The 20,103-nt window shown below is 44.7% G+C and overlaps 1 protein-coding gene and 1 non-coding gene across 2 annotated transcripts in view; one reads left to right on the top strand and one right to left on the bottom strand.

Annotated features, from left to right (window-relative positions):
* Positions 1–14,101, top strand: part of CCDC180 (coiled-coil domain containing 180) — a 49,358-nt gene extending 35,257 nt beyond the window's left edge. The window contains exons 34-38 of the mRNA XM_029064201.2: positions 452–589; positions 3,738–3,849; positions 5,417–5,522; positions 6,322–6,457; positions 13,901–14,101. Coding sequence (XP_028920034.1) covers positions 452–589; positions 3,738–3,849; positions 5,417–5,522; positions 6,322–6,457; positions 13,901–14,032 — 624 coding nt within the window. The 3' untranslated portion in view covers positions 14,033–14,101. The remainder of the gene's footprint in view (positions 1–451; positions 590–3,737; positions 3,850–5,416; positions 5,523–6,321; positions 6,458–13,900) is intronic.
* Positions 14,102–14,503: 402 nt separating this feature from the next.
* On the bottom strand, positions 14,504–14,641 carry LOC114811815. The gene has a single exon (XR_003759511.1). It is a non-coding gene; the product is annotated as a small nucleolar RNA SNORA7 (small nucleolar RNA).
* Between the last annotated feature and the right edge of the window lie 5,462 nt (positions 14,642–20,103).

Here is a 20,103-nt window from a genome sequence, read left to right as displayed (position 1 = left end):
TTTAAAATGGGGATTGACATTGGAAGCTCCATGTGGAACCTGGGCTGTGTCCAAACTGATTAGCTTGTATCCATCCTAGTGCTTAGTACAGTGCCTGGCACATAGTAAATGCTTACCTAATACCATTAAAAAAAAATGTAGCCCAAGAAAATTGCAGGAAAGAAGATCAATCTATCAGTGATATTTATTGAGCGCTTACTGTGTGAAGAGCACTGTACAGAGAGCTTGGGAGAGTTAGATCTTAGAGTTGGTAGACATGTTCCTTTTCCATAATGGTCTGTAACGATCTGCGGGAGAGATAACTAGATCAGTCCCAGCCCCTGTCCCAGAAAGGGGTCACAGTCCAAATGGGGAAGATGTAATGTTCCATGAAGTCACCAAACCTGCTGACTGATTTTTTTTCCCTTCTCCTTGTCATTTGTTATCGTACTCACACGTTGGTTGATGGAAGGCTGAAAACCAAAATAAACTCCGTCCAGCTCTGGGGCACCCAGAGAGCTTTCAGCAGATGAAATCCCTGTGCCAAGAGGAAGCGAGACGGCAGGAGGAACACAAATATGGGATTTCTGCTAACACCAAGAAACTGCAGGTAATGGAGTTGGCAAGTTTGTCTCAGAATTTCCTCAATGAATCCCCAGTCAGAGCCCTGATATTTCATCCACCCATTCAAGTTAAAATAATATATTAGGTAACAGTTCCCTAGGTTGGTTGATATTTCTAAAATGCTGTAATTTCCTCTTCCAAAGACCATCTATTGTATTAATGTGTGGAGAATCTACTGTATTAATGGTCATCAGAAACTCCTGCTTCTGAGGAGATATGGGTACAAGGAGAGAGATGGAGGTGATGTGGAGAGACCCCAGTTCCCCGCAGTCAGATTTCTACCCTGGTCCACTGCTTTCCACCAGTGCTTAGTACAATGCTCTGCACACAGTAAGCGCTCGATAAATGCCACTGATTGATTGACAAGTTCTTCTGGGCAGTAGCTCCAGCTGCTCTCCATTCTGTCACCTCCCCTCGCCCGGTCCTCTCCCCGAGCGGCCCCACCCCTATCGTGTTGCAATGTCATGAAACACTAGAACGACTAAGGCCCTCTTAAGATTCCCCCAGCCATTAGGCAGGACTGTACTTAGCCATATTCGGTCATCCTACTTAAGACCTCCGGGGAATCCTAAAGAAGCCTCGGTTGATTATGATTTGCGGCACCTCACAGTCCTGTCAGTCAGAAAGCTTTGTTTCCTTTATTCTATCCTCGGTGTTCACCATCCTCTCTGTGGTGTCTTGGAAACCTTGTCTTCTCCATAAATAAATCATCCCAAATAAATCGTCAGTTCAATCTTTCGGATCTTCCAAGTCCTCTCTAAACTTTTCACCTCTCATTTGCATTGTGGGGCTCAAAACTATGCCCTAGACCTGATCAGTGCTGACTTGAGCAAAATATCCTCGTGTTCTGATTTTCAAATTTCTGTCTCCCATTTCACTGTGTTTTGGGGGTTTTCCTTTTTTTTTTAACCATTAAACCATCCAAATGTTCCCCACTCTGAAACCTCAAGTTCCAATATCCTAATGAGGCTTCTAGAATGTAGTTATTTGTCTGTAAACATAAACCGAAGCACAAACACATTAGGAGCCAGAATATATTGAAATAAAGACTTATGATAAATGGTTTCTGCATTCTAAGATCCCTTTGTATAGAGGAGATTTAATCGGAAAAAGTAAAATAGCATGGGATCTCACCTCTGTGTTACTTTCAGGCCAGACCCCATGAAGGAAACAGATTCTAGGTCATTCTAGTTGTTAACAGGACACATGCCTTATGTCTTGTGTTCTATCCATTGCTACCATCTGGAAAGAGAAGTGTCACCTTTTCATTTTGAACATGGGAGTGATAAGGGAAGAAGGATTTTAGGGAAAATGAGGGCTGGAAGGGAGTAGGCTTCAAATCTGTTTTGGTAGAACATGCTCCAAAAATTAGCACAGATAGATTCAGTGTAAGAAGTCAATTTAGTTGTGCATATGCCATGTCATTGGTCATGTTGAAGTGTTTGCCTCCCTGTGCAAGAAGCAGGGCCTAGTGGATAGAGTAAGGGCCTGGGAATCAGAAGGACCTGGGTTCTAATCCTGACTCTGCAACTTGTCTTCTGTGTAACCCTGGGCAAATAACTTCTCTGTGCTTCAGTTACCTCATCTGTGAAAGGGGGATTGAGACGATGAGCTCTATTTGGGACAGTAGACTTTAGTAGGCCATAAAGCCACATTTGGGATCTTTTTAGCTCTGACTGGAAACTCTTGGTCTTGTCAGAGTCCTTGGATGAGCAAGTCTGAGAATAGCTCAAAGAACTGTGGGGCCTGTCAGCCCCACTGGGTGGGTACTTATGTCTGGAGGCATTCCAGAACACTTCTAGACAGTGACTTTTCTGTGCAGGGAGTTGTAGAACAGGAAGTGGGTTGTTGAAGAACCTCATGATATGAAAAAATTGAGCTGTGACCACTGATTCAGTGAAAAGTGAGATAGAAGATTAAAAAATATCGGTACTGACCTCCTTTGGTACAAATTCTTGTACTGTTATTAGGTCACCACTAACAGAGTGCTTTATATGGCACTTATTGCTATTTTATTGTGTTGAATATTGTAAATTTATAGAAATGTAAAGTAATAATTTTATTAATAATAATCGTGGTATTTGGTAAGCACTTACTATGTGCCAGGCACAGTATTGAGTGCTGGAGTGGATACAAGCAAATCAGGTTGGACACAGTTCCTGTCCTACATGGGGCTCATAGTCTCAATCCCCATTTTGCAGATGAGGTAACTGAGGCACAGAGAAGTGAATTGGCTTGACCAAGGTCACACAGCAGACAAGGGGCAGACCCGGGTTTACAAATGGCAGAGCCTGCTGCTTGTACAGTGAGGCAAGGTCTAGGCAATCTAGCAACATTTCAGCGTGACCAATGCCACGTGCACATACCCCGCCAAACTGCCTTCTTACACCGAATCTACCTGTGCTAATTTTTGGAACATGGTCTACCAAAACATCTGTGTTATGGGAAGAACATTACCTAATTCTATTGAAAACATATTTTGTAGCAGAACTGGATGTATGTATTAGTGTCCCCTAGAAGAAGGCAATGGTAAACCACTTCCGTACCTTTACCAAGAAAACTCTTGGGATACACATACCAGAATGACTTGATGACAGAAGATGGGACATTTTGAAGAGGGTGTGTCCATGGAGTCGCTTTGGGTCACAGACGACTTGATGGCATTTGAAGAGGTCCCCTAGAACAGATACTTTCACACGCCCATGAATGCGTGCAAATAAGCATGTGTGCACAGTGTCATGCTATGAGAAGCAGCATGACCTAGTGGATAGAGCACCAGCCTGGGAAATAAGAAAGACCTGGGTTCTAATCCCAGCTCTGACACTCGCCTGCTGCCTGAGACCATGGGCAAGTCACTTCTCTGTGCCTCAGTTACCTCATCTGAAAAGTGAGGATTAAAACTGTGAACCCCCTGTGGAACATGAACTTTATCCAACCTGATTATCTTGTATCTACCCTAGCTCTTAGTTCAGTGTCTGGCACATAAGTGCTCAAAAAATAAGTGCATAAAAAAACTCAGTCTCTTTCGCACACACACACACACTGATTCACAGCTAACTCCCTACACACAGATTTGTAAAAACGCCTCTTAAAATATTACCATCCTGATCTGATCCCTTTCATGTTCTCCCCAGAAATGTGCCAATAAATGTGCCCGGAATTTTGTGATTTCCCTAGTCGCCCTCTCAAAGAAGCTGCTTCTGGAATTAGATGAAGTTGTCACTATCGATGAAGTCCAAGTAGCAAGTAAGTCTTCCCATCGATAACTCAGGTACCAGTCAACTAATCAATCTGGGGTATTTATTAAGCACCTACTCTGTATACAGCATTGTCCTAAGTAATTGAGGAATACAGTGATTGTGAAAAACACAGTCCCTCCTCTCACAGTTTTACAATCTATTAAGGGAGGAAGAAGTACAAGTTATGTTCAAATAGTGGGAGCCGGAGAAAGAATAACACTATAAATGTTGGTAGCAAGAGCATGGCAGGATCGATAAAAAAAAAATGCTAATGTAGATGAACATGTAAACACTAAGGATAGGTGTATAAACTTAAATCCTGGAAGACCAGTGTGGTGTTGGTTCCTCTTGACAGAAAGGAAGCACAGTTTTTGTGTGGGTGTGGGTGTGGGGAAACTTTTCACTCTTAAACATAGGCCCCACACTTCATTAATGAATTGAATTAGGATGAAATATTTATTCTCGCACCACCTTAGTTCTGGGTGGGTCAGGAAATAATATAAGCAGATTGGTCACATTCCCTGTCCCATACAGAATGTGTCCATTCTGCTTATATCTTCCTCAGCACATAATACAGAGCTTGTCTTAACAGTGCTACAGTTATTATTAATTAAGAAGGACCAAGTTTAAATATCTTTATCTAGGGGCAATCTGACTGAAACTTTATTAGCTGGATTAATTTTGGCCTTAAAAATTCATTTTGGCCATAATTACCCAGCTATTTTGGGGAGAAGACAATTCAACTGAGCGAGGACTAGTGGAAGGAGCATGGGCCTGGGAGTCAGATAGACTCTAATCTCAGCGCTATCACTTCTCTGTTTTGTGACCTTGGGCAAGACATTTCACTTCTCTGTGCCTCAGTTTCCTCATCTGTAAAATGGGTGTTTACCTGTCCTCCCCTCTTAGACTGCGAGTCCCATGTGGGACACGAGGTGTGTCCAGCTTGATTATCTTGCATTTACCCCAGGACTTAGTACAGTACATAGTAAATGCTTAACAGATACCAGTATTGTTATTATATAATTATTAATGATTCAGGCCCCCACTTATCATTACTAATTACTAATAATAATAAATGGGGGATGTTGAATTTTTGGATTCCTTGAGACCAAACTGAGAATCTAATGAACTGAAAGTCAAAGAACAGCAAACAAAGGTCATGTCCTAGGCCCCCTGTAATAGTAATTAATGAAAAAACTTTATTTTCAGCAGAGAGGACCTTAGAAAATGAGACCTTCATTGAAGCCAGATTCATTTTGAACTGTCTCCTCCTTCTCCCCTGGGGCCTTAAAATATCACATCCCTCCTTGAATTTCAGTTCAATTATAATTCTTTGATTGGTCTCATAATTGTTCTCTTGGATTCTTATACAGGACTCCCAGCCTGAAGATCATTTGCCTTAAATGTAACGGTAGAATTTGGCCTTGAAGAATTGGGATGAGAAAGGCCTTGTGACCTTAGAAACCGACCTTTCTGTGCCTCCTGAAAGCCGTAGGAACAACCCACTGTGTTCCATTGCTGCCTGGTCAGAGTGATAACATTATCTCATCCTGCTTTATTCTTTTCTAACACAGAAACAGAAGTACCCAAGCAAAAGACCTTGACCTTAATTCGTTGGAAGCGTGCTGGTCTTTCCCTAGAAGAAGAAGAACTGAAGCCTTTATGTGAGCGGGGGTTCAGGTAAGGTCTAAATCCTTTCTAGTCTAGTTTCTTTGGTCAGAATTGCTGCCCGGCCCTGAAGTTCGGAGATGGAAGTATATTCTGTTCTCTCAGGAAATGCCCCCTCCCGAATTAGTTCTGGTGTTTGTAATTTGTGGGATCTGTAAACTAGTAGTGAGCAGGGAACATGTCTACATGTCTGTTGTGTTGTACTCTTTCAAGTGCTTAATTCGGGGCCCTGCAATCAGTAAGCGCTCACATTCTTCTACACATTGGGTAGAAGAAACCTGTCCGATCAAGGTTGCGTATTATCAATCAGTCGTGGTGATTGAACGTTTACTGGGTGCAGAGCACTGTACTAAGCACCTGGGAAAATGCGATACAACAGACATGTTTCCTGCCCACAGGGAACTTATAGGCTAGAAGGAGCTTAAGTGGGCATTGCATTTTAGACAAAAGGCTCAAAGTGGCAGAAATCACAATGTGTGTTTGTTTTCAGTCATACTACTGATGATTTGCTAAGCGCTTACTATATGCCAAGCCCTTTACTAAGCGCTGGGGTGTGTACAAGGTAATCAGGTCCCACCTGGGACTCAAAGTCCAAATAGGAGGGAGAACAAGTATTGAATCCCCATTTTGCAGGCGAGGGAACTGAGGCACAGAGAAGTGAAGTGACTTGCCTGAGGTCATGCAGCAGACAAGTGACAGAACCAGGATTAGGCCCCACGTTCTCTGACCCTCAGGCCCGTGCTCTTTCGCCTTGGGCACACTGTTTCTCCAGGAGCTTGAGAATTAGTCCAATGTATGGGTTTTTTTTCAGAAAGTGGCCAGGAATCCCCAGCACAGTGCTGACTCGCCAGAACAAAATCCTCACAAGAAAATCAGCTACTGTGAAGACAACCAAAACTACCCTGGGCCACTTAGCTGCTGTTGAAGCAAGAGATGCTGCTTATATGGTAGGTCTGGGGAAGGAGAAGACAAGGAACCAATAGGGTATAAACCGCGTGCCTTGCAGTCTTTTCACAGTCTAAGGCAAAAGGGAAAACGTCTATGATTCGGTCCAACTTTTCAGAAGAGACGAAAACGTTCTTTTTCGTTGACAGCTTGGAAAGTGAGGCCACTGAGCTGTGTGTCAGACTGTGTGTCAGGCTGTGTGTATCCAAGCGCTTAGTACAGTGCTCTGCACATAGTAAGTGCTCAATAAATACTATTGAATGAATGAAACATGACTTTATATATATATATATATATATATATATTGATTTAGGGACCCACCATGTTGAATTATGTAAGATGTCATTATACGGATATTGGGCTTCTGTAAGTCAGCCAGTTAGTCAGTTGTATTTATTGAGTGCTTATTGTGTGAAAGGCACTGTACTAAATGCTTGGGAAAGTACAATGTAACAGACTCATTCCCTGCCCACAGTGAGCTTACAGTCTAGAGTGGGAGACTGACAGTCTAAAAAAATAAATTTCAGATATGTGCAAAAGTGCTGTGGGGCTAGGAACGGGGGGCGGGTTGTGAAGCAGCGTGGCTTAGTGGAAAGAGCACAGGCTTGGGAGTCAAAGGTCGTGGGACCTAATCCTGGCTCCGCCACTTGTCAGCTGTGTGACTGTGGGCAGGTCACTTAACTTCTCGGTGCTTCACTTACCTCATCTGTAAAATGGAGATTGATTGTGAGTCCCACGTGGGACAATCTGATAACCTTGTATCTACCCCAGCACTTAGAACAGTGCTTGGCACATAGTAAGTGCTTAACGAATCCATCATTATTAAAGGGAGCAAATCAGGGTGACAAAGAAAGGAGATGAAGAAAAGGAAAAGAGGGCCCAGTCAGGGAAGGCCTCTTGGAGGAAATGTGCCTTCCGTAAGGCTTTGAAGAGGGGGAGAGTAATTGTCAGATAAGAGGAGGGAGGTATAGTCTAGTCTCTACTAGAGTACTAAGCACATGGGAGAGTAAAATAAAACTGAGTTGGTAAACACACTCTCTGCCCACAAGGAGCCAGAAGTCTAGAGGGAGAGGATGACATTAAAATAAGTGATGGATCTGTACATAAGTGCTATGGGGCGGAGGGTGGGGTGACTATCAAGTGTTTAAAGGCTACAGATCCAAGTGTAAAAGGGAGGGGAAATGAGAGCTTAACTGGGGAAAACCTCTTAGAGGAGATGAGATTTTAGTAAGCCTTTGAAGGTGGGGAGAGTGTTGGTTTGCCGCATATGGAAGGGGAGGGAGTTCTAGGCCAGAGGGAGGACATGGGCAAGGGGGCAACGGTGAGGTAGATGAGATTGAGGAACAGTGAGTAGGTTGGTGTTAGAGGAGCGGATATTGTGACACTAAAGAGTAGAGGAAATATTGATTTGGTATTTAAGCACTTACTATGGGTCAAGTGCTGGGAAGGATAATAATAATAATAATGTTGGTATTTGTTAAGTGCTTACTGTGTGCAGAGCACTGTTCTAAGCGCTGGGGTAGATACAGGGTAATCAGGTTGTCCCACGTGAGGCTCACAGTTAATCCCCATTTACAGATGAGGTAACTTAGGCACAGAGAAGTGAAGTGACTTGCCCCCAGTCACACAGCTGACAAGTGGCAGAGCCGGGAGTCGAACCCATGACCTCTGACTCTGAAGCCCAGGCTCTTTCCGCTGAGCCACGCTGCTTCCCAAAAGATCAGACATAGTCCCATACTAGGCTCACAGTCTAAGAGGAAGTGAGAACACGTATTCATTCATTCAGTCATATTTCTTGAGTGCTTACTGTGAGCAGAGCATTGTAGTAAACATCTGTGAGAGTGTAGTATAAAATAGACATGTTCCCTGTCCACAATGTGCTTCAATCCCTATTTTACAGATGGGGAAACTGAGGCCGAAAGCAGTTAAGTGACCTGACTGAGGTCGCACCGCAGGCAAGATCTGAACCCAGGTCTTCTGACTCCCAGACCAGTGCCCTTTCCACTAGGCTTCCATTCCTACTTTCAAAGAGTTTACAGTTTAGTTCAGACCATAAAAATGAACATAGAGCCAAGACAGTTTAATATGTAAGGTACTCACCAGCATAGTCTAGTAGAAAGAGCAAAGGCCTGGGAGTCAGAAGGACCTGGGTTCTAATCCTGGCTCTGCCGCTCATCTGCTGTGTGACCTTGGGCCAATCACTTCACTTCTATGTGCCTCAGTTACCTCATCTGTAAAATGGGGATTAAGACTGTGAGCCCCACGTGGGACAACCTGATTACCTTGTATCTACTCTAGAGCTTCTTGTATCTACTATGTTCTAGAGCTTAGAACGGTGTGCGACACATAGTAAGTGCTTAACAAAAACCATCGTTATTATTATTATGGGGGACAGGGACCGTGTCCAACCCGATTGTCTCGTATCTACCCCAGCGCTTAGAACAGTGCCTGACATATTGTAAGCACTTAATAAATACCATTATTATTATAATAGTCTCCAAGCTCATCATGAGCAGGAACCATGTCTGCCAACTCTTGTATTATACTCTTCCGAGTACTTAGGACAGTGCTCTGAGCATAGTGAGTGCTCAGGAAATAGCACAGATGACAGATAAAGATAATGATGATGAATATTCATAGGGCTGACTTTGAAGGAGTGCAGAAGTTATGTGCATAACCCTCAGACTGTGTAGGCAACTGTATAATTTAGCAGGGAGGCCATATGCTCAAAATGGAACCCTGTATTCCTGCAGTTTAAGACCCCGGGGACAGTACTTGAGGTGGAGGAGGTGAGATCCCGTCACCTCCCCTCCCACTTATTTTGAGCACTCAGTCAGTCATCCAGCTTGAGGGTTGGGTTCTAGAAACAGCATTTGCCCTTATATTTTTCCTCCTCCTTCCTCCTCCTCCTCCTCCTCCTCCTCCTCCTCCTCCCCCTCCTCCTCTCCCCCTTCTCCCTCCTGCTCTTCCCAGCATATCTTCCTCCCCTTCCTCTCCCTCCTCTTCTTCCCCCTCTCCCTCCTTTTCCTCTCCCTCCTCTTCTTCCCCCTCTCCCTCTCCTCTCCCTCTCCTCCTCTCCCTTGTCTTCCCCCTCCTCTTCCTCTTCCTTCTCCTCCTTCCCTCCTCTCCCTCCCCCTCTCCTCTCCTCTCCCTCCTCCTCCTCTCCCTCCTCTCCTTCCTCCTGCTCCTCCTCTTCTTCCTCCTCCTCTTCTTCCCCACCCCTGACATTGTCTCAGTCCCAAGGCAGTAACCCCTGAAATCTGGTTCCTCCAGTTTGGGGAGTAAGTCTATGTGACAAGTTAAGAAAATGTCCAATTTTGTCAATATTCAGAACACGCCCTTTCTATCAAAATTCTTCTCATAACCGCAGAAGTTGAGCTCTCACAGTGAAACATTCATTATAGCTGGGGCCTACATATTTCCTTTGAGTCACCACCACTTTCTCAGCATCTGCAAATTCTTAACAATGGATTAGTTATAAGGACCTTAAGCATTTATTGGTGAGAGACCGGTGCCTCTCTTCACAATGGCAAATAAAGAGGATGAGGCTCTATAAGCCATCCGCTGAACAGGAATCAGTCTAGTCTCTGGACACAGGCTCCATCCTCCACCTCCCAGCTACCTTGCAACATTTACTGTCGGCCAGCATGGACAGAATGACTCCGTCCTGCCCCTCGGAACTATGAGAGAAATTGATCAATCAGTGGTACTTACTGAGCGTTTACTAGGTGCAGAACACAGTGCTAAGCTCATGGGAGAATACAATGAAGAGAAGCAGCATGGCTTAGTGGAAAGAGCCCGGGCTTGGGAGTCAGAGGTCATGGGTTCTAATCCCGGCTCCGCTGCTTGTCAGCTGTGTGACTATGGGCAAGTCATTTAACTTCTCTGTGCCCTCAGTTATCTCATCTGTAAAATGGAGATGAAGACTTGGTCCCCTACTTGGGAGAAGCTGATTACCTTGTATCTACCCCAGCACTTAGAACAGTGCTTGGCACATAGTAAGCGCTTAACAAATACCAACATTATTACAATGGAGAAACAACTCCAGAGCAGAAACTGCTAAAGTCAGGATTAAGCCTAAAAGTTCATACGAACAGGAAATCCAGAATATTGGCTACTAAATTACTTAAAGAGTCAGTGCAAAGCATTTGGGCGTCTGAACAGTGCTATCTAGGCGTATATTGCTCACTCTCAGAGGTGAAGAGAGGTGGCCAGAAAACTGCCTATTTCATCAGAACAGGACTGTGACTGGAAGAGTTTATTTTTCTGGAATAAAATCCACGAGATGATCATAATATATTGGAGTATCAGAATGTTATAGAAAAATGCAGAAAGATCAGCATCTATTGCAAATAGAACCTCCAGACCGGTGTCCCAGAATTTCATTTTGTGTAGAGGGGTGAATTTGGGGATGGGGAGACTTTGAGGGATAGGGGAGGAAGAAGTACCAGGGACGAGAGGTAATAGATGTGAGAAAAGGAGGAAGGGAAAACAAAAGCTACAAAAGGAGGAGCACTTCGCCTCCTCCTCTTCTTCTCCTGCCACCCCTCTGGCCCTTCCTGTGCATTAATACTGGGAGCCAGCAGGAACTGGAAGTAAGCGGGGGTTTTATTATTATTCTTATTATTCTTATATTTGTTACTGTACTCAACTCTGGGGTAGATACAAGATAATCAGGTTGGACACAGTCCCTGTCCCGCATAGGGCTCACAGTCTTAATCCCCATTTTTCAGTTGAGGTAACTAAGGCACAGAGGAAGTGAAATGACTTGCCCAAGGTCACCCAGCAGACAAGCGGGAGAGCCGGGATCAGAACCCAGGTCCTTCTGAATTCCAGGCCCGTGCTCTATCCACTAGGAGCGGTTCCCTCACCTTGGCCCTGGAACTTGGTGGAGAAGGGTCAGGTGCCCACCTGCCTCGCCCCATCCTATCTGCTTGAGCCGCCTAAGTATTCGCCAGGATGGCAGCAGCTGGCACCCCACAGGACCACCCAAATGCCATTGTCCTGGGGTCAGGATCTGTCAACCAAATCCTTCCGGCCACAGCCACGCCTGCCGCTATGACCTAAGCTATCCGATTCTGCTGCCGCAGATCCTGGTCCAACGGAGATGGTGGGAAGGTAGTAGGAAGCAGCATGGCCTAGTGGATAGAGCATGGGCCCAGGATTCACAGGGACCTGAGTTCTAATGCCGGCTCTGCCGCTTGTCTGCTGTGTGATCTTGGGCCAGTCACTTCACATCAGTTCCATCATCTGCAAAATGGGGATTGAGATTGTGAGTCCCACGTGGGACAAGGACTGTGTCCTACCCAGTGATCTTTTTTCTACCCCAGTGCTTGCCGTATAGCAAATGCTTAACAAATACCACAATTATTATCATTCCCTCTCTGGCTCTAATGAGCCTGTAAGCCCGTGATTAGACTGTAAGCCCGTCAATGGGCAGGGATTGTCTCTATCTGTTGCCGAATTGTACATTCCAAGCGCTTAGTACAGTGCTCTGCACATAGTAAGCGCTCAATAAATACTATTGAATGAATGAACTAGCCTCAGATGCCCAGTACCCGTGCGGTCCAAAGAGCTAGGAAGGTGAACCTAATGACCTAGCCTCCTCACTGACAAACCATGGCACCCATCATCCCCACGTTTCGGGTGTCTACTTCCCAAAATTGGGGATTCATTCATTCATTCAATAGTATTTATTGAGCGCTTACTATTTGCAGAGCACTGTACTAATCGCTTGGAATGAACAATTCGGCAACAGATAGAGACAATCCCTGCCCAGTGACGGGCTCACAGTCTAATCGGGGGAGACAGACGGACAGAAACGAGACAACATAATCACGATAAATAGAATCAAGGGGATGTACACCTCATTAACAAAATAAATAGGGTAATAAAAATATATACAAATGAGCACAGTGCTGAGAGGAGGGGCCGGGAGAGGGGGAGGAGCAGAGGGAAAGGGGGCTTAGCTGAGGGGAAGTGAAGGGGGGAAGGGAGGATCAACATCAAGCACTGAGTAAACAGCTCATGAAGAAATGTACCATTCATTCAATTGTATTTATTGAGTGCTTACTGTGTGCAGAGCATTGTACTAAGCACTTGGGAGAGTACAATACAACAATAAACAGACACATTCCCTGCCCACAACGAGGTGACCCTACTTCGGAGCAGTGACATTCAGGCCTTGGATTCACCATCAGCAGTCACTCCCAAATTTGCTCCAGGGATTCGGTGACCCTCTGATGACTCACAACTTCTCTTGAATTTGTGCTATTTCACCCAAATGATCTCGCACTATTCGTCCAGCTTCAGATGTCCAAATTCCCTTCACCGCTTCAGGTTCAGGGACATCGGAAGCCCTGGAGGGGGGCACCTTTTGGGGGAACAAATGGTTTTACTTAGGTAATCAGTCTTTCTTGCGTCTGCTGCATGATGACAGAATAAAGACAGTTATTCTTTATATAAGAAAGACCACCCCCTCCCCTTCCACCAGGTATACCGGCAGGGTGATGTTCTGTTCTATTTCAAGTGAAAGATGGTCCTCTGTGGGTTCTGTAGAAAGCTTGATATTTTTAACAGCATTTAGTAAATGCAAACGCCAATTATAGGTTGGGGTTTTTTTTCCATTGGCTCCCTTTCATTTGGAGAAGTTGGGAAGGAATACATGTTTGCTAATGTAGTTATGGGATCTGGCGTATCGTAAGAGCTTAATGAATAACCTAACTGGTTGGAAAGCGTTCTAATCGTGGCTCGGCCACTGGCCTGCTGTATGGCCAAGTTGGACAAGTTACTTAACTTCTCCGTGCCTCGGTTACCTCTTCTGCCAAATGGGGATTAAGACAGTGAGCCCTAATGAGACAGAGACTGTGTCCAACCTGATTGTCTTGTATGTACCCCAGTTCTTAATATAGTGCCTGGAAGATAATACGGGCATAAAAATACACATTATTATTAATATTATTATTACAGTCTTCTAAACCGTGAGCTCACTGCAGGCAGGGAACGTGTCTGTTTATTATTGTATTGTACTCTCCCAAGTGCTTAGTACAGTGGTCTGCACAAATAAACACTCAACAAATATGATTGAATGATTATTATTAATAATAATAATAAATAGGCCGCCCTTTAAATATGTTCCAAAGCTTACATCATATGCTATTCCCTCCCTTCAGATCCTCCCAGGCTTCATTGCTTGCTTAAGAGAAAGAGCTGCTTCCCTCCCCCTCCCATCCAGATCCCCTGGGATAACAGGCGGGAGTAGGTTTTCCATTTTAGAGGCACCACTGCCTGGGTTTTGTTGTTGTTGCGTTTGCTACTGGTTTCCTTTTTTGATGTGAGCTACCTTGCAAGACAAGTCTAGGTTTATCCAGTGTAGGTAGGAAGGACAGTGAAAGGAAAGTGGAGGCCTTTCTTATCTGAGTCTCTCCTTTTGGTATTGTTTACAGAAATACTTAGACACCTTGCAGGGGGAGCTGGACAGCATTACAGAAGAAAGCACCATTCAGATGAAGAAAGCTCAGAAATGGAAAGAATGGTGGGACCTCTCCGTGCAAACCATCAACCAACTGTATGCCTGATTCCTGCACCCTTTCCTTTCTCGGACACTAGCAACTTTCACCCCGCAAATAAAACTTTTCTAAGTAACATCTTGGCTTAATTGGTAGTTTGCATTTGACTTCTAGCAGTAATAGTAATGATATCACTTGAACACCCGATGAGTGTAATACGCTGTACTAAATGCTTGGGAAAGTACGACAGCACAAGAAATATTTTCCTCTCCTTTTAGAATGTGAACCCTATGGGGGACAGAATCTGATCTACTCTAGCCTATTTTTTGTTTCGTCTTATACCGTCAAGTCATCTCCGACCTATAGCGACGCCATAGACAAACCCCACGTCCATCTGCCATCGTTCTGGTAGTGGATCCATAGAGTTTTCTTGGTCAAAATTGGGAAGTGATTTACCACTGCCTCCTTCCGCACAGTAAACTTGAGTGTCCACCCTCGACTCTCTCCCGTGTCGCTGCTGCCCATCAGAGGTGAGTTTTGACTTGTAGCAGATTGCCTTCCACTCGTTAGCCACTGCCCAAGCTAGGAATGGAATGGGTAGGCCTCTGCTTGACTGTCTTTCCCATAATCGAGACCGGTAGAATACTGGGAACTCTCCAGGTGCGACCCTGAGAGGGGTACTCTAGCCTTTAGCAAATAGTAAATTCTCAATAAATATTATTATTAAACCATCAACGTGATTTTTCTACCAGTCCTGGCATACCACAACAAACCACTGAACACCAAACACGTAAGTTAAATCAACAAATCAGTTATTTAATGTTCAATCTTCACAATTCATTTGTGAAAAAAACAATCACTAACGCCTACCAGAATGGCTCAGTGGAAAGAGCCCGGACTTGGGAGTCAGAGGTCATGGGTTCTAATCCCAGCTCCGCCGCTTGTCAGCTGTTTGACTTTGGGCAAGTCACTTAACTTCTCTGGGCCTCAGTTACCTCATCTGTAAAATGGGGATGAAGACTGTGAGCCCCACGTGGGACAACCTGATCCCTTGTATCCCCCCCTAGTGCTTAGCACAGTGCTTTGCACATAGTAAGCACTTAATAAATGTCATTATTATTGTTGTTATTACCACTAACTGATCTCACCTACCCTAGCCGTAATGAGGATTTTCTTTTAATTTTTGGATGACTGAGGTAGTTAATGAGATGGTTCTTTTTTTGAAAATGTCAAAGATCGGAGTTCGAAGACCACAGAACTTCGGCCTTCGACCTCAGATGATTTGTTTATCTACCTAGGTTAGTCAGTATAATTTATCCCCTCTCTCCTGGCTGCCTGCTTTTTGCACAGAAGGCAGAAGAACATTCCTTCTCAGCACAAAGTGCACTAATGAAATTAGCTAGGGCAATTTGTCTTGGTTTCTCCTTCTCCCATTAGGTAAGGCTGCAGTTTGCTGGTCCAGGAGGCATACTAAGTTGTGGGTCTATTATATTGTCTCTTTTAAAAAAAAAAATGACTATTTGTGTATCCCTGGTGCCACTGCAGTTGTGAAGGAGAGGGGTTTAACCTAGGATTTGAATATTTTCTCCCAATCTGGAGGCTCCATCACTGCCTCAGAAGAATCGATCTGGGAGGCGGGGTTGAATCTGAGCTAACTGCAAACAGCAGCTGGTAGGGGTGAGATCATTTGCCTGGTGGGGGCATGGAGGGACTAGGAGGGGAGAGAAAGGGTATGATCAGTCTCTGGAGAATCAGATGGAAAGTAAAATAGTAGCCGAGGAGAGGAGAGAGCCTCTCCCAGCTGCCACCGGCCTTCCGGCTGTGTGGATTCGATGAGACGTTTTTCTGCCCCCCACCCCCAGCTCCTGCTTTGTTCCTTTGGCTGCAGGCCCTCATTTCCGTAGGGCTCCTTCTCACTCCTGGGGAGAGTTTTTCCAAATATCCTCCTGGAGGGGCAGCACCATCCAGGCCAGAGGCAGAGGCAATACAGTAGTCCCTTGCCTGGACAAAGTTTGACCCCTTTCTCCCTTCCCAAAACATGCACAACCCTAACTAGCCACTGCCAGGGCCATTTTCAGCCATCAACGGCTCTTGAGCGGGGGAAGGTGGAGGAAGATTAGTCAGAATAATCCCTGTCAGCCACCTGTGGGCTACCCCTGCCTCTCAGACTAAGTGGGCAAGTGTACATAGTGGATAAAACTTAGGTCTGGGAGTCAGAAGGACATGGGTTCTAATCCCGGCTCTGCCATTTTTCTGCTGGGTGCCCTTGGGCAAGTGACTTTACTTCTTGGGGCCTCAGTTGCTTCATCTGTAAAATGGGGATTGAGACTGTGAGGCCCACATGGGACAGGGACTGCATCCAACACGATTTGCTTGTATCTATCCCAGTGATAAGTAGAGTGCCTGGCATATAGTAAGCGCTTAACAAATGCCATAATAATTATTATTATCACTATTGCTTCCTTCTGCTGGGTACTTAACTTCTCTGTGCCTCAGTTACCTCATCTGTGAAATTGGTATGAAGACTGTGAGCCCCATGTGGGACGTGACCTGTTGCCAATCTGATTAGTTTGCATTTACCCCACTTTCATTCTAATTATGACTGGCTATTGTCAGTTGAATGAGGTTCTTTTCCTTCCTCCTCCGGCAGATACCCAGCTCTCTAACTGCTTAGAGTTAGATCAGATTGGCTGTTGGCCTTGATAGAGGTCACCCTGGGTGGATCATCCTCCCAGAGCATCTTCTGAGGCCTGCTCTGGGCTTCTTGTATGTTATTCCCCACCTGACTGCCAGGCTTCTGGTCCACTTTCCCTGCTCTCTTCTCTAGGACTCATGATCTCTCTGCTCTTCCACTGAGGAACAGGGTCTGAAGAGGAAGTTTAGCCATGTCTGTGTATTCTGTCCACTGAGCCTCTGGGTTACGCTGGGCCCTACAATAGACCCTCTTGGAAATGTCTAATCAATCGGTGGTGCCTCAGTTATTTCATCAGGAAAATGGGGATTAAGACTATGAGCCCCATGTGGGATTTAGAGTGTGTCCAACCTGATTAACTTGTATTTGCCCCAGTGTTTAGTGCAGTGTCTGTAAGTGCTTAACAAATACCATATGTATATATGCATAGATATGTATATATTTTGAGAACTTACTGTGTGCAGAGCACTATCCTAAGCACTTGGAAGAAAACAATATAACACAGTTGGTACAGATGTTCCCTGCCCATAACAAACTTGCAGTCTATTAATTAAGATCACAACCAAGGGGCAAGTGTCTCCTGCCTAGGCAAGGGTAGAGGGCAAGGAGGGCAGCATCTCCCCCTTTCAATAAACACCATTCCCCACCATTTTGTTCTGGGCATATTCTGATTGCCTCCTTTATGAGGTATTTCAGAGGATGATGCAATCCAGCTGGTTCTTCATTTAATTCTCCCTCAGGAGGTGGTGCCTGTTTGTTTTATGCCCTGGAGATGAGATCCATGTTTGCATGTCTTTGGTTTTCCATGTTTCCCCTTTTATTTCCGGTCAGCAGCAGCCTTGGAAGCAGACATAGCCGGGTGAGAACCAAGGGGTTTTATGACAGCGTGACAGTCCATAATAGGAATTTCTCCTACCCAGTGCCTGCTGCTGACACTCTTTGCTTGTTAAGGTGAGTTTAGGTAAGTGCCTGATTATTTGAATCCTCGAGGGGAAGAGGCGAGGCTTCTGAGATCATGGAGTATTCTCAAAATTGCTTTTGTTGCTAGATTATTTTCTTAAATAATAACCTTGTTGCAATTGGATGGGGAAGGGGTCACTGAGTGGTTGCCCATCAAACAGAAACTCCTCACCATTGACTTTAAAGCACTCAATAATAATAATGTTGGTATTTGTTAAGCGCTTACTACGTGCAGAGCACTGTTCTAAGCGCTGGGAGAGATACAGGGAAATCAGGTTGTCCCACAGTCACAGTCACAGTCCCCATTTTACAGATGAGGTATCTGAGGCATAGAGAAGTGAAGTGACTTGCCCACAGTCACACAGCTGACAAGTGGTGGAGCAGGGATTCGAACCCATGACCTCTGACTTTCCACTGAGCCACGCTGCTTCTCTAATCACCTCATCCCCTCCTTTTTCATCCTACAACTCAGTATGCTCACTTCACTCTAACGTCAAACTACTCACTGTGCCTCTAGCTCATTTATTCATGAGAAGCAGCATGGCTTAATGGAAAGGGCACTGGCTTGGGAGTCAGAGGTTGTGGATTTTACTTCCAGCTCTGCCATTTGTCAACTGGGTGACTTTGGGCAAGTCATTTATCTTCTCTGTGCCTCAATTACCTCACCTGTAAAATGGGGATTAAGACTGAGAGCTCCACGTGGTACAACCTGATTACCTTTATCTACTGTAGCGCTTAGAACAGTGCTTGGCACATAGTAAGCACTTACAAATACCATCATTATTATTATTATTTTTCTTGCTGCCAACCTCTCACCCATGTCCTGCCTCTGGCTTGAAACACGTTCTTCTTCATACCTGACAATTACTCCCTCCCTCTTCAAAGTCTTATTGAAGGCACATCTCCTCCAGAGGCCTTCCCTGTCTAAGCCCTCTTCTTTTCTTTTCTTCCACACCCTTCTGTATTGCCCTGACTTTCTCTCTTTATTCATCCCCACTGCTAGCCCCACAGCACTTAATGTGAGAAGCAGCATGGCACAGTGGAAAGAGCCCGGGCTTGGGAGTCAGAGGATGTGGGTTCTAATCCTTCTCCGCCATTTGTCTGTTGAGTGACCTTGGGAAAGCCACTTAACTTCTCTGTGCCTCAATTCCCTCATCTGTCAAATGGGGATGAAAACTGTGAGCCCCACGTGGGACAACCTGATTACCTTGTATCTACTCAACTGCTTAGATCAGTACTTGGCACATAGTAAGCGCTTAACAAATACCATCATCATCATATCTGTAATTTATTTATATTAATATCTTATTTCCGCCTCTAGATTGTAAGCACACTGTGGGCAGGGAATGTGTCTGTTGGTATATTGGACTTTCTCAAAAGCTTAATACAGTCTTTTGCACCCAGTAGAGCTCAATAAACACAACTGACTGATTGATCTTAAACTGTAAGTTTTCCAAGGGCAAGGAGCATACCTTCTTCTATTGTATGCTCCCAAATGCCTAGAACAGAACTGAAAAGCTTTCAATAAATACTGATGAAAATAATTATTAATATGGTATTTGTTAAGCCCTTGCTATGTGTCAAGCATTGTTCTAAGCACTGAGGTAGATACAACTTACTCAGCAGTCTTCTAAACTGTAAACCTGTTGTTGGGGAGGGATTATCTTTATCTGTTTCCAAATTGTACTTTCCAAGCACTTAGTACAGTGCTCTGCACACAGTAGGCGCTCAATAAATACGATTGAATGAATGAATGAACTTAATCTGGTTGATTATGTTTTATCTGACTTTATCTGACCATTTCTAATTGACTGAAAAACCATAGGGTTTTCAGTTCATTCTGATCTAGACCTGGGAAGGAGGGTGTGTTCAAGAATTCCAAAGAAGTTGAGCAGTTTGAAATCTAGTTAAATCAGATCCTATTTGGAAACCCCTTGTGGTCTCCTGGTCCCCCTAACAGGTCTGCTTGGAAAACAAAACAAAAGGAACCTTGCTCATGAGGCCTTCCCAGGAAAGGAGGTGGGATTGTTCATTCCTATTTGTTGCTAAATTGTAATTTCCAAGCGCTTAGTAAAGTGCACACAGTAATTATTGAGCAGACAGTAAGTGCTCAATAAATATGAATGAATGAAGTGAGAAACCTGCCTCTGTTGTACTACAATTATAAAATGGAGATATTTATACCTATCAGATGTGGTGATGTTGTAATCTCCCAGCCTTATTTATTTCCCCGGATTTACAGGAACTCTAGCACTGATTCCTCTAGGTACTCCATTATAGACAATTCCGCCTGACTTTTAACCCTGGTAGATTCAGAATAGCCTCCACTCTGAAAGGCCCTGGTGAATTCTGTGCCCACCCTTTGAGCACAAGATGAGTCGGTCAGGAGCATTGATTGGGCCCTCACTGCGGAAGGACTTTTTTCAAGAGAGGTAAGCCCCGTGGGAGCAGGGATCCCTAGGTGGTGGTGGTTATTATTATCTCAGGA

The sequence above is a fragment of the Ornithorhynchus anatinus genome, chromosome 4, assembly GCF_004115215.2.
Source record: "Ornithorhynchus anatinus isolate Pmale09 chromosome 4, mOrnAna1.pri.v4, whole genome shotgun sequence".
Lineage (NCBI taxonomy): Eukaryota > Metazoa > Chordata > Mammalia > Monotremata > Ornithorhynchidae > Ornithorhynchus > Ornithorhynchus anatinus.
Note: the sequence above shows the minus strand (reverse complement) of the source record. Positions and strands in the feature narration are given on the sequence as shown.